This window comes from Echinops telfairi, unplaced genomic scaffold (assembly GCF_000313985.2).
Source record: "Echinops telfairi isolate 266 unplaced genomic scaffold, ASM31398v2 ScPeMD7_60;HRSCAF=208, whole genome shotgun sequence".
In the NCBI taxonomy this organism is placed as follows: domain Eukaryota; kingdom Metazoa; phylum Chordata; class Mammalia; order Afrosoricida; family Tenrecidae; genus Echinops; species Echinops telfairi.
The window spans coordinates 17,686,495-17,699,448 of NW_022103958.1; the positions used below are offsets into that span (position 1 = coordinate 17,686,495).

Consider the following 12,954-nt stretch of genomic DNA (forward strand, 5'->3'; position numbering starts at 1 on the left):
TTGGAGCCCCTCTGAGAATTGAGGAGCCAGCCCTGAGGTCAGAGGTCAAAGGTGCTGCTGCCAGCCAGAGGGGTAAGAGGCAATGACCCCAGTACTACTACTTCCTGCCAGCCCAAGACTGTCAAAGATTCCAAAGGGAGGTTAAGATTCTGCCCCCACAAAGTCCCCTTTTTGGGAGAATGGGGACTGGCAGCGGTGAGTGTGTTAGGACCCCAGCAGCCTTTGATCTCTCCCTGAGTTCTCTGGCTCCTGGCCCACCGGCCAGTCAGAGATGTGTGTGGTTATTTTACTGGTTTGTGGTGAGCTCCTGGCCCCCTGGGGTGACTTAACCAGAAGACTACCTCTCAAAGGTGGTGGTCTGAGAACCCAGCCAAAGTGAGGTGTTAACTAGAACTGATTATTATTTGCTTTTAATTTCCTGGCCTTAAAAAAAAAGAAAAAAGGAGGCGGAAAGCGCAGGGCTAATGGGAGTGGGCAGTGGTGGAGGAGGGTGTGGGTGGGGTGGGGGGCAGTGGGGGTGGGGCAGCACCAGGCTGTCTTCTCGGGTGTCTTGGCCACAGCCTGGTGAGAGGCGGTGCTGGGTGAGGGTTCCGAGGATGGCCCCAGAGTTCTACACACTGGTTTCAACACCACTTCTGCCATGCTCTAGCTTTGTGGCCTTAGGAAAGTGGCCCAGCCCATCTGAACCTCTGTCCCCCACTGGTAAACAGAGCTGCTACTCATGGGAGTCATACCTACAGGAAAACAGCACCCGTAGTAATGGAACTTAAAATGCTGAACCACCTCTCCATTGTCAGTGGACAGCTAGATGGTGAGTAGAAAGTGCGCATCGGCCACCCCGCCCATGGTCAGTGTGCTCAAGGCACATGTCCTACCTGCCATACCCCAGATGTGGCGCTGCACTCCTAGGAGCCCTCTGATAGGGTCTTTCTTTCTTTTTAAATTTAATTTAATTTAATTGAGGGCTCTTACAGCTCTTGCTAGGGTCTTTCTTGGTAGGGATTCAAATGCGTGTTTGGGCCAATCCCTGGCATGAAGTAGTGACTCAAATATGGAGCTTCCAAAGGTTGGTGGGAAAATTGGAATAGAAAGATAATGGACTTTTTCCACACGCTTTTTGAAGTGCCCTTGCACTTGGTCACCCATCCGATTCAGTGTGAGCCCAGGATTAGAACTTGCTTCCCAACACCACTTTAGAACTCCACTCCTCCCGCTCCCTGTCCCCCACCTCATTCATCTATGGGGACCCATGGGCCTCCAAGTACAATGTGTGCCATCGTGGGGTGGGTTCTGCCCAGGAAACAAATGCACTTTCAGGTACCCTTGGGTGAATCGTCTGTTACCATTGGTGACTGGCAGCTAATCAGTCGAACACATTGGCTCCACTTCGGAGGTTTTCCTCTCATTTCCTCCTCCTCCTTGCTTCTGTACCCCGCCACCCCCACCCTCTCAGCCTCTACAGACTTCAGCTGTCAGGGGAAATACCAGTCAGTGGAGTTTTATTATTACTACTGTTTTTAGAATCATCTCTTAAAATCCCAACTGGGGTCTCTCTGGGAAAAAAAAACCCCAAGCATTGCTTCAACTTTTCAGCACGTTGTTCTGGTATGACTAATATACGACAAATGGGTATTAAGTGTACCACATAAAATTCCAGATCAGAGAGTGGAAGCACTTTTAAAAAGAGGGAGGAGGCTGGATGGGTGGACTATTTGGAAACCGTTCAGTGGGGCAATATAATTTATATTTTCAGAAGCATAAGGAGGGAACCCCACCCGAGCTTTCCGCTCGTAAGAAAAGTGGCAGAGAACACGCCAAGTTTCCTCACAAGGGCAATGAAGCAGTCACCCTGTGCCGTCCTGGTTTTAATTTCAAAGACACTGGACCCATCTGGCAGCCTCTGTTGGACTCACAGACGGGAATCTCTGAGCCGTGGCTAGTGGGTCTGAGAGGGGCAGGGAGGAGGCAGGGGCAGGTGAGGGTCTGTGGCCTCCCACTCACATGCATATTGGACTCCCTGGAGCCTCCTGCCCACAAGAGAACATCGACAAGTCTGGAGAGAGCTCTGTTATTGAGTTGTTGAGTTTGGAGAACAGCTTGATGACTTTTTGATGAACGATCAGAAAAGCTGAACTGTAAAACTATCCAGTTTTATGCAGAAAGGACATCTGTACACTTAAAATTGTAGGGGTAGTGGGGGGCGGGAGTGATTCTATAGGAAAAATCACAGGAAAAAGTAATAACAGGATCTGTTTGCTCTGTTGACAGTGCAGACTTCAGAGGGTAGAAGGGAATTGGGGGAAGAAAAGAAACTGGTTTGTGAGGTGCACTGCAGTGTTAGAGGGGGGCGGTGGCAGGGCAGCGGACAGTCAGGGACCAGAGCTGGAGTGCTGGAGACCTCTTCAGCAACCACTGAGTGGACTGCCATAGTTTTCAGACATGAGAATGAGACAAACACCCCACCTCCACTCCCACCCCCATTGATTCGGCCTTTGGGCTCAGCCCTACTTCTGAAAAATCTGTGCTCGGAAAGTTGATTCTTCAACCCAGTGGCAGTCTGCCTGGTCAGACTGGGCGCTGGCTGGGAGGAGACTGGGGCCTCTGCCGGCTGAAACCTGGGCTGAATGCCTGGTTGGCAACCACCAGTGAGAAGGCGGGTTCCCAGGCATGTATCCATCTAACGAAATAGCGCCGCCTCTGGTCCCTGGTGGGGACACACCTGGGAAGGAGTGTGTTGCCTCCCTCCCCGCCTCCCCCTCCCCAAGCTACAGCCCAGGCAGTGAGCAACATTCCAGCGTTCAGAAAGTAGCTTAGGAAAAGGAGGAGCAGGTGTGCGTAGCTTTCTTGCCTCCAGTGATTTCCTCAGGGGACTCAGAGTTTTCTGGTCGAATCATTTTCCTGCCTAAACTTCAGAGCAGCAATGGAGACTGCCCCCCCCCCGCGCCCCCATTCTTATCTGTCTGTGGAAAAGGAGTTTGGGCTTCAATAGGGAGTCATTGGAGAATACGACGTACTACTAGAGTCAGAAAAGGGGCTTGAACTGAGTTCATGCGAGGGACTGATATGTTCGATGGCTAGGCAGGAGAAGTCACAAGCCTTGGTTGATAGGTCATTGTGGGGTTCAGAGGTAAGAGGTGATAGGATGATTTGGCGGTCTCTCACCAGGCAACTGGGGCGGCCCAGTGCTGTGCTCCGAAAGGGGGCAGTGGAGATCATGAGTTCTGAGATTCGAGCAACCAGAGTGAGGAAGGTTGATGGATATGAGATGAGTGTTTTGTGGTCTGGCTAGAGATGGGCAATGTAGACACTTCACACGCAGACAACTTCTGTTCGAGTGGAACATCTCTTCAAGAAGCAGGCGGAGGGTCGCTCACTGGGCCGCCTGCTCCGCACACTGTCATTCATTTCACACCAACACTAATCTGGGTGATGCGTGTGGGTCTTCTTAAACCTTCAATAGACTCCAACAGTGATGATTTGGGATGTCCGTGTTAATAAAGGGATAGTGGAAGACATTCCAATACTCTCTCTCCTATCATGATGGAAACAAGAGACAATTTGCCATACGGTTTACTAAATCAGGGAAAAAAGATACCTTCTCCCTTTTCCCCTCCTCCTGTTCATTTTTAATCCCCCTTTCCAAACCGACCTTGCCTCAGACTCCTGTCTTAAAGCTTTGTGGGGAAAAGATGGCATCGGTGTGCTGAGAGCATCTAAAGCACATATGTTCCATCTCCGGTGAGAACTGAGGAGCAGGCTTACGTGGGAGAGGGAGGAATGTAGGCTTGACATAAAGAAGGCTTTCTTAAGGAGTAGCTTGGGGAAGCAAGTTGTGGAGCTGCATTCTGGGAAGATCTGGCAGAGTCGGAGAGAGCGCCTTTGGTCTGTAGCGTTTCATGGGAGACCTCCAGGGATCCTTGACAGGCAGTGCTGGGAGACCTATTAAAAGGGAAGTCGTTTCTGGTCTTATTTTGAATTCCCTCCTGTCAGACCCCAGGCCCAAACAAAACGCCTCTTCTCGCAGACGTCCTGGGTGCCGCTTCACTTGCTACTGAAGGATAAAGTGGCCAGAGGTTAGGATGTCATTGCATTTTGTCTGTTTAAGAATCAAGAGTCTGAGAATCTAGCCCCAGTTCCATTTCTGTAACCTTGGGCAAGCCACTTACCTTTGGGGGCCCAATAGGTGCATCTCATACCCCAGGGGCTTGTGGGTTGAAATGAGGTGGTGCCTAGCACGTAGTAAGCACTCGGTGTGTGAGGGACTGTGGCCATTATGATAATGCATGTCCCACCTACCTGGCTGGAAGAATAAAGTAGTGTGAGCGGCCTTTGAAAAGCAAAAGTCACTATGCAAGGATAGACCTGTAATTATTGTGCTAGAGTACTAAGTGAGAGGCCCTTTGGGTGGTGGTGGCTTGGGGAATGGGAACTGTTATGAATGGGACCGCCAGCTCCGGTTACTGGATCCTTTGACAGGTCTCCAGAATTTCCTATTCCCTTGCTCTGGGTCCTGTGGATTGGATACACAGGCCCCACCTGGTTTCTGGAGATTGATGATGGAGGGACAAGGGAAAGCGGGCATGCTGGGGCCCTGTGGCTGCGTGGAAACCCTCCCAGTTGCTGGGTCTGGCTGGGGGTTTCCTCGTGGGCTGGGGTCATCATCTCGTGTTTCCCTTGCTGGAATCCAGCTCACAGCTGGCTCTTCGCAATGTGTTTGGTTACTCAGCTGTCAGGGAGGGTTTCTGGGTTAGGGAGCAGGGCCCCCAGCAGGAGGAGAAGAGGGAGCCCCCACATGCCCTCTGCTGCTCCTCCTGGTGCAAGCTTTGAGGAAGTTCTTTGATGCGGTGCTTTGCAGCTCGCTGAGTCAGCTGGGAGGAGGGGCGGCACAGGGCAGTGAGGCTGCTTGGGAGAGGGTCAGGGGAAGGGCAGGCTCAGAGAGCAAGGTTGACCTTTGACCTATACCACGGTCTGAGGCTGTTGCCAGCACCTGGGCAGGAGACGGCTGCCACATGTGTTTGCCCCAGAAAGAGCAGCTCACGAGGTTCAGGCTGGGAGTGTCCCTGAGGGAAATGGCAGTATTTCTTACAGCAGCTCTGGCACACACACAGCAACCAAGAAGGAGCAGCTAGGGGTGGACCTTGGTGGTGTTTTCAGGTCACTCCAGGCTTATGGAGAGAGTCCTTGTTTGGTCAAATGGCTCCTACCTGAAAGAGTGGAGGTTCCACCCAAGGTGTCCTGGCAGAAAGGCCAGCAGATTGACTTGCCCAAAATCAGCCACTGGAAACCCTGTAGAGCACAGTTCCACTCGGATGACACACATGGGTCACCAGGAGTTGGGGTCAATGCAATGGCCCCTGGTCAGGTGTGCACATCTCCAGCCAGTCAGGTAGGGACTTGCGTCCTAGCGCTACCACTTATTTAACTTAAGCAAGTTACTCAAATGCGCTGAACACCCAGTCCGCGCTGCCATTGAATCCATTCTAATTCTTAGCGACCCTGTAGGACAGAGTAGGACCACCCCATAGGCCTGCCTCGGCTGTAATCTCTATGGGAGCAGCTCACCAGGTCTTCCTCTCACAGAGCAGGCGGTGGGTTCGAACCGCTGGACTTCCCGTTGGTTAGCATTGCACCGCCAGGGCTCCTCACTGAGGTACAGCGGGTTAAGCAGCTTGCCCAACATCATAGCTTTGCTTACATGGCAGAGCGAGGACGGTGAACCCACACGTTTGGATCCTAAGCCCCTATTGCAACCATTCAGCTGTGAGAGGCTCTCCTGTGCAAGAGAGGATATTCTGACCTAGATTTAGGCACATCCCAGGGCTCTCCAGTTACCTCAAGGACTTGTTTTCCCAAATGTGATAGATTAGATTCTTGCATCTATAAAATAGTGTGGATATTTTCCCTTAAAAAAAAAGACTTGCGAGATAATATGCAAAGTATGCGTCCATCTAAGAAAAAGCAGTTTCCAAAAGTTGGACCTCTGTTCTAGGCCCTGATTGTAACCAGAGTCTCTGTGGCCACATGCTTTTGAGAACGAGCGTGTAATTTTAAAGTTGCCCGAGTGTGTTTTCCTGGGGCTTTCTAAGAAGCCACACAGTGAGCTGGAGAGATGTGCAAGTTGCCATCCTCAGGGACGGCTTCTGACAGCTCTGCTCCTCTTGTCTTGTCGACGTGCGAATGAAAAGCTCTAATTGGCCAGGGGCTGGGACACATTCCTTCTTGTAGTGAGGAGGCAGCATCTCTTACTCTATGACCCTCCCCAGCCCCCTTCTTGACCCGAAGGAGAGGGGCCAGCATGGGGAAGTGGGAGGACGCTGAGGGTGACATGGCAACTGGGCTGGCAGGGTGGGCATTGACATCGGGCTCAGTCCTCCCCCGAGCTCCATCCAGACAAAGCCAGGTCTCTGTGATCTGGGAACCAGAGTGTAGCACAGTGGGTCGAGTCAAGCACTCTAACTATTCCCTGAATGACGAAGTGACTGAATGCGGCTTTCTTGTAAAGCCCACGAGCCAGCGTCTGCCAGTTCCTTGTATGGCTCTAAGAAAGCTGTCTCAATGGAGTCATCCTGCAATTGGCTGTCGCCACTCACTGTCCTCTTCCTGAGATGCATGGTGTTGGTGCAGGGAACCCATGCTTGTTCGTCGGCAGTAGTGTGGCGATTACAGGGTGATGACTGCCAGTCACCATCAGGGCTCTCTTTTCCGTTCTCAGGAAGATGTTTAGGCTGCCACGTGCCCAAGTTGTCTGTTTTCTTTTCAGTACCTAGTACATGGTTAAGGAGCCCTGGTGGCCGAGTGGATTACAAGTTGGCCTGCTAACCACACGCTCAGCAGTTGGAAACCAGCAGCTGCTCTGCAGGATGAAAACGAGGCTCTCTCCTCTGGCAAAGATGGACAGCTGGAGAAGCCCACGGGGGCAGTTCTACTCTGTCCTGACGGCATTGAGTGTGGTTTGGGGCACCTAGTTACTGTTGAATAACTACTACTGAGAGAAAAGGGGAGGAGACAAAGACAGGGAGAGAAGGCAGGAAAGCAAGCAGTCAGGTGTGTCTCTTACTTGAACCACAGCTCCAGGTGGGCCACCCTTCACTCCTGGGGCCCCCAGCACCTGCCATAGTCAAAGGGCCCCCGAGCTTAGGGCTGAGCTGAGAGAGATTTGCCGTAGACCCGGGAGCAGCTCCTCTGCCCGAAAGTGACCTGTCTTCTTGCTTCTGCAGGTGTGCTTTCCCTCCCAGCCTACTTCAGTCCCTACAACGGCGGCCCGTCCCTGGGCCACGACGAGAGGGCTGATGCCTACGCCCAGCTGGAGCTCCGCACCCTGGAGCAGTCTCTCCTGGCCACGTGTGTGGGCAGCATCTCGGAGCTGAGTAAGTCGGCAGCCATGGCTCTTAGGGGGCAGGGGGAGAAGGCAGGGAGTGCTCGCCTTTGGGTATGGTGTCCTCCTCTTAGTCTACACCTGTGTCCTCCCTCACACACACACACACACACACACACACACACACACACACACACAGATGTGTGGAGTGGCCAGCATGTTGATTTCATCCCATGTGAATCTGGATTTCGGTCTCTCTTGGGAAAGCCAGATGATCTCATGTCACTGTGCTCTGTTCTCCCATGGCAGCCATCAGGGGAGCCATGAGTTCCCCGTGTCATCTGGCTGCTGGGCTACTTTGTTCATTTGTCTGACCTGCTGGCCCCAAACCAATTAACCTCCTGCCCTCAGGTGGATTCCCAACTCATGGCAACCATGTGTTTCAGAGTAGAACTATGATCCATCAGGTTTTCGGTGGCAGATTTGTTGGAGTAGACTGCCAGGCCTTTCTTCCAAGGCACCTCTGGATTAGCACACACCATGACTTCTCAGCAGCCAAGTTTGTGCACGGTTCCCACCACCCAGGCACTCTGGGCACCAGAAGACGCTGCATTTATAGGCAGTACTCTTAGTTGAAAGAAATTACCCATGAAAACTCAACATAAATAAAAGCTGGCTTTTCTGGCCAGACGAGGGTGAGGTCAGGTGGGTCCTATCCATTTGCCCCACTTAGCCCCTGACCTACAGGAGCCTGGGCATCTCCTAGGACCTCGGAGCTCTATGGATCATAGTTGGGAGCCTATTGGTCTAGGGCATAATGGCCGGACGCTTCAGGAGTGTGTTAGAAAACAGGACATTTCACGCCCCACCCCCCACACTCTGCCTCATTCTTTTCATGAGACCACCCAGTGGGCAGTGATCTTAGCACCTAGCAGAGGTGAGCTCCAGATCAAGAAACCCTGCCATCAAACTGACTTCAGCTGGAGCTGTAAATCTTTACGGGAATGGACCACCTCCTCTTCTGCCCTCAGAGTGGCTGGTTCTTCTACCCCACAGAACCCCCAGGGCTCCTTTCTCGTCATTTCTCTGGGTTTTCTGCACATGGGCAATGATAACAGACCTCTGTTTTCTCAGGACAGTCTCCCCGCTCTATTCTTCCTCTCCATCCCAGGTCAGGGGATGACATGACTGGTTCAAGGTCACAGACTGTTCTATACGAGGAGCCTTCAAAAAGTTTGCGGGGAAATCCCATGATCTTTTCATTACATTTTCCCACATTTCCTGGCACCCCCTCTTATGGAATGTGCCTAGGAGACAAAGAGAGGGGGAGAGGTTCATTCTTTGTGTCCTGGCAGCTACAGTGCAGCCAGGGCTGGCACAGCCACTGTGGGTCACCAGCCCCTGCCAGGGCTCCTGCAGGATGGGGACTTGGGGGTGTGACTTGGTGTCAGCTCCTGGCAAGTGTCCCTTCAACTGTCTTTGTGGCCACAGAGAGTCTGGGTTTCCTTGAGCTGGCCTGCACCGCGAGGAGGGCCACTTTAGCCCCCTGTCCACTGGAGCACGCTGCGGCTTCCCTCGCCTGTGGAGCACCCACTGAGCACTGACGGTACAGCACCGGGTGATGCCTCTGGTTCTCAGGACCCCAGTCCTTCCTCTGATCAGCCCCGTGAGGGCTGCCCTTATGAGGAGATCAAGGTTTGGCGAAGAAAAGTGGGGTTTTCAACCTCAGAGCAGGGGGGGCTTTACTCCTCTTGTGTCTGACTTTAGCTTGTAACCCTTTAGTGCCAGGGATTTCTTAGGTGCAGTTAGTACCCAGCCACCAGCACCTCTCTGGGCAGGAGAGGTCAAGATGGGCGTCTACCCATTGCCATTTCTCATGGTGGCCTCTTGGACCTTAGACTCCACAGCCCAGCACCAGGGCAGCAGTAGCTCAACATGGACAGTGTCCTTCAGGGGGTTCCGGTTCTTATGTCTCAGTCCGGAACCAAGTCCTATTGGTTCTCCTGAAAACTGTCCTGGGTTTTAGTGTGCCCTGTCACTACCTCCCCTGCTCCCAAGTCAGGGCTTCTCTGCACAACAGCCACCCCACCCCATCCTACCTGTCAGCTCATTCAGTAAATCCCAACTCCTCTCTGCTGCATGAAGTCCAATGTTGGACCCCACCACCATTCCCGCTGACTGAGCTCCAGCCCCCTCAGCCTCCTGGTGGGGTCCACTCCCACTTCGTGCAGAGCCTTTGCACCCTACCCTAGATGCCTGAATAAATTCTACCGTTCACATTCAAGTCTCTGCCCAAATGGTAGCTTATCAGACAGGCAGGCCTTCTGGCCTAAATGAGCACCCCCCCCCCCCCCAAATACTCTGCCTCTCCTCTTTGGGTTGTGGTTTTATTCGTAGTACTGATCGCCACTTTATCATTTAGTCATCTGTAAATAGTGTATCACACCCCACCCGACCCCCAACTAGATCGACATGGATTCCCAAACTTATTTGGTTTACCATCCCCTCTTCAGAAAAAAAAGAATTAGCATCTTCCTGCCATTTAAAACGTTTGGACTATAGTCCGTAATCCAGGATGAAGTTTGGGTATCTGCTTTTGCAGCCCCCCTGGCTTGTCCCCGGACCCCTAGGGTAGGGTGGGGAGGCAAGTGTTAGCACTCACTCACTTTGGGAAACTCTAGATTACAGTGTCAGCTTCACGAGAAGAGAGACGTTATCTGTTGTCTCCACTGCTGTCTCCCAGCACTTAGACTAGTGTACTGCACACAGAAAACCTGACTGTGTGTGTGCGCGGGCACACATGTATGTTCATGTGCCTGCATACGTGAGTTCTAGCCCCCTAGAACACTCACCTCATTTTGGTCCACATCCAGGCCCAGCCGCTCATTGGGGCCAAGAGAAGCATCCCTATAGCATCTTTTCACAGACAACAAAACAGGCCTTATCATGTGCCAAGCCGCCCCAGCTACCGCCCTCTGAAATCAGGGATTTCGCTAAGCTGCGGTGAAGGAGGAGGAGGCAGAGGTGGAGACAGATAGTGCACGCTAGCTCCCCGAGACTGAGGAACTTAATGAGGTTAATGATACTTGGCACTGGGCTCCTGGTTCTTAAGAGGTGACCCTGGTTTTACTTGCACTAGCTCCGCGCCTCACCAAGAGCAGCCTGCTAGGTCGGTTCCAGAGTTTCGTCTCAGTATCCAGACCAGCTGCACAGGGAACTTGGGCACTTGTGTTTTAACCTGCCCCTTTCCACCCGTGGACACCTAGAAGGGAGGGACTTCTTCCTCAAGCGGGCCAGGTGTGGCAAGCCTCATTTTTGAAGACTCTCTCGCCCTCTGTTTTTGATTCGCCACCTCGTGATGCGGTTGGAAAGAGCAGAGTGAACCCTGCAGCGCCTCTCCTGGCCTCTCAGGGTAACTAGAGGTGAGGGCTTGTTTTCCCGGCCCAGCGGGTGTTTCTGGGCTTCAGACTAAGGTTTCATCCAAGCCTAGGCCTAACTGAGTCGCAAGTACCAGAACGTTTCTGTGCGAAAGGCCTGCTCACCCAAGAGCCCAGCACAGCACTTTACCCCCAGTCTGTTGTCGTCAGAGACTTTTAGGAAATCCAATACAAAGTGAATGACTACAAAAAAGGAGGTCAAAGGCATGCAAAGTGCAAGCCCAGTTCTCCTCCTGCTCCTCCTCCTCCTCCTCCTCCCCTGCATGTGCAATGATTGCCATAAAACTGGTTTCCGAGACTCACTTTTCTGAGACATCCCTTGGGAGGTGGGGGAGATTTGTGCAAGTGGTGAGTCACTCGTCTGCTAACAGAAAGGTGGGGGGTTCGAGTCCACCAGGGGTACCTCAGAAGAAAACCTGGGGATCTACTGGGAAAATCAGCCCTTGAAGCAGTTCTGCTGTCACCACTGCCAGACACCACGAGTCAGAATCTATGGCAGCGGTTCTCAACCTGTGGGTCGCGACCCCTTTGGGGGTCGAACAACCCTCTCACAGGGGTTGCCTGATTCATAACAGTAGCAAAATGCAGTTATGAAGTAGCAACGAAAATAATGATTGGGGGGTCACCACAACCTGAGGAACTGTATTAAAGGGTCGCAGCCTTAGGAAGGTTGAAAACCACTGATCTATGGCAACTGGGACTCCACTTCCAAATTGAACTTGTTGGGAACCAGTAACAGATAATCCAAGGAGGGCCCATCCCATTTCCCAGACCCCGCTTCCAGTAGCAGTGCGGGCACTTCGGACGTGGGTTGGGGAAACAGGAACCCTGGGCATTTTAAGTCCCAGCTGGTCCACTTACTGAAGAACAGCTGGGGCAGGTGCTGTCTCTCTTTGAGCCTATTTCCTGGTCCCCTCCCTGGGTGGCTGTAAATGCGATGTGAGATTGTGTTCATCTCCGAGCCCAGAAAACGGAAGGGGCAGGTGGAAGGACCCCACCCCCACCCCCCAGGGAGAACATTGAAAGTGGGCTGCCTGCAGCGGAGGTGACTGTGTTTGGCAGGCCCGGGTGGGTTTCAAGACTCCCGGTCGGCCATCCACAAGCTTCTGTGGTTTAGGGGTCTGTCTTGGCCTGTCGTTTGGCTGCCGTCTGCTCTCCTGAACCTTTGAGGAGTTACTGCCCCTGGTCCCGTGGAGGCCAGATACGGGGGCCTCAGCAGGCGCTCCTGTTGCTCCCCTGTGTGCTGGCTGGGAAGGCGTTGCCCGAGGCGTCTACACCAGTAACAATGAAACGACAATAAAAATAATTATTCCTAATGGCTCCTACCTTGTCCAGCCTTTGAAATGATATTTCAACAAGAGCTCCTTTTGATGCTATCAGAGGCCCTTTCCTCTCTCCTTGCGGCCCTGCCAAGTCTTACCTCTTAGGCCTGGGAAACCGGCGCTGGTTTCAGTAGATTGCTGCCATCCCAGCTTGGTATGCCAGTTTCTCCCACCCAGGAGCTCCAAAGGCAGGGCAGGGCAGGGCCGGGACCCAGCGTCTCAGGGCTCGGACTCCTGCCCTGAGAAAAGTGGGCCAGTGGCTGCCTACAGGCAGAGTTCCAGGGAGAGTGCCCCAGAAGTGGCCCGTGGGACAGAGGCACAGCTGCAGCAGTCACACTGGTGACCATTCTACGTTTAGCCTTCCTGCACGCACGAACCACGCAAGCACTATGCGGAGGGCCTTACCCTTACTATTCCTTCGGGTTCGCAAGCCTGTAGAGTCGGCACTGTTACTCGTCCTGTACATGAGGAAGCATGGGCTCCAGTGAGTGACTCACAGAAGGCCATCCAGGTGGAAGTAGCAGGGCCGTGGTTGGAAGCTGGGTCCCACTCTGAAATCCGTGCTCTGAGCACTTTGCCAAGTAGCTCTCTAACCCGATGGGCGGTTAGAACTGCTGAGGGACCATTTGTACAATGCAGGTGCTCACCTGCTCCACCAGCTGCCACAGACTTACCGAAGAGGAGGGTGAGGAGGCTGGGGAGATGAGACCCAGGTGTCATTCCAGTCACTCACAGTTCTGCCAGGAGGACATCCCAGGCTGCTCAGCTAGATTCTGGTGGTTAAAGGGAGCAAACGAGTGGGGACATGGGAGTAGGGAGGGGTCTGGAAGTTCCCCAGTCCCAGGAACACCTTTGGTCCCTGCTTGGAAATGACCGCAGT

At 53.0% G+C, this 12,954-nt stretch overlaps 1 protein-coding gene across 1 annotated transcript in view; it reads left to right on the top strand.

The window, feature by feature from the left end:
• The window catches only part of ABTB2 (ankyrin repeat and BTB domain containing 2), a 194,418-nt gene that overhangs the window by 138,249 nt on the left and 43,215 nt on the right, over window positions 1-12,954 (top strand). Inside the window, exon 2 of the mRNA XM_004708282.2 lies at window positions 7,218-7,367. Within this exon, the coding sequence (XP_004708339.1) occupies window positions 7,218-7,367 (150 nt within the window). The remainder of the gene's footprint in view (window positions 1-7,217; window positions 7,368-12,954) is intronic.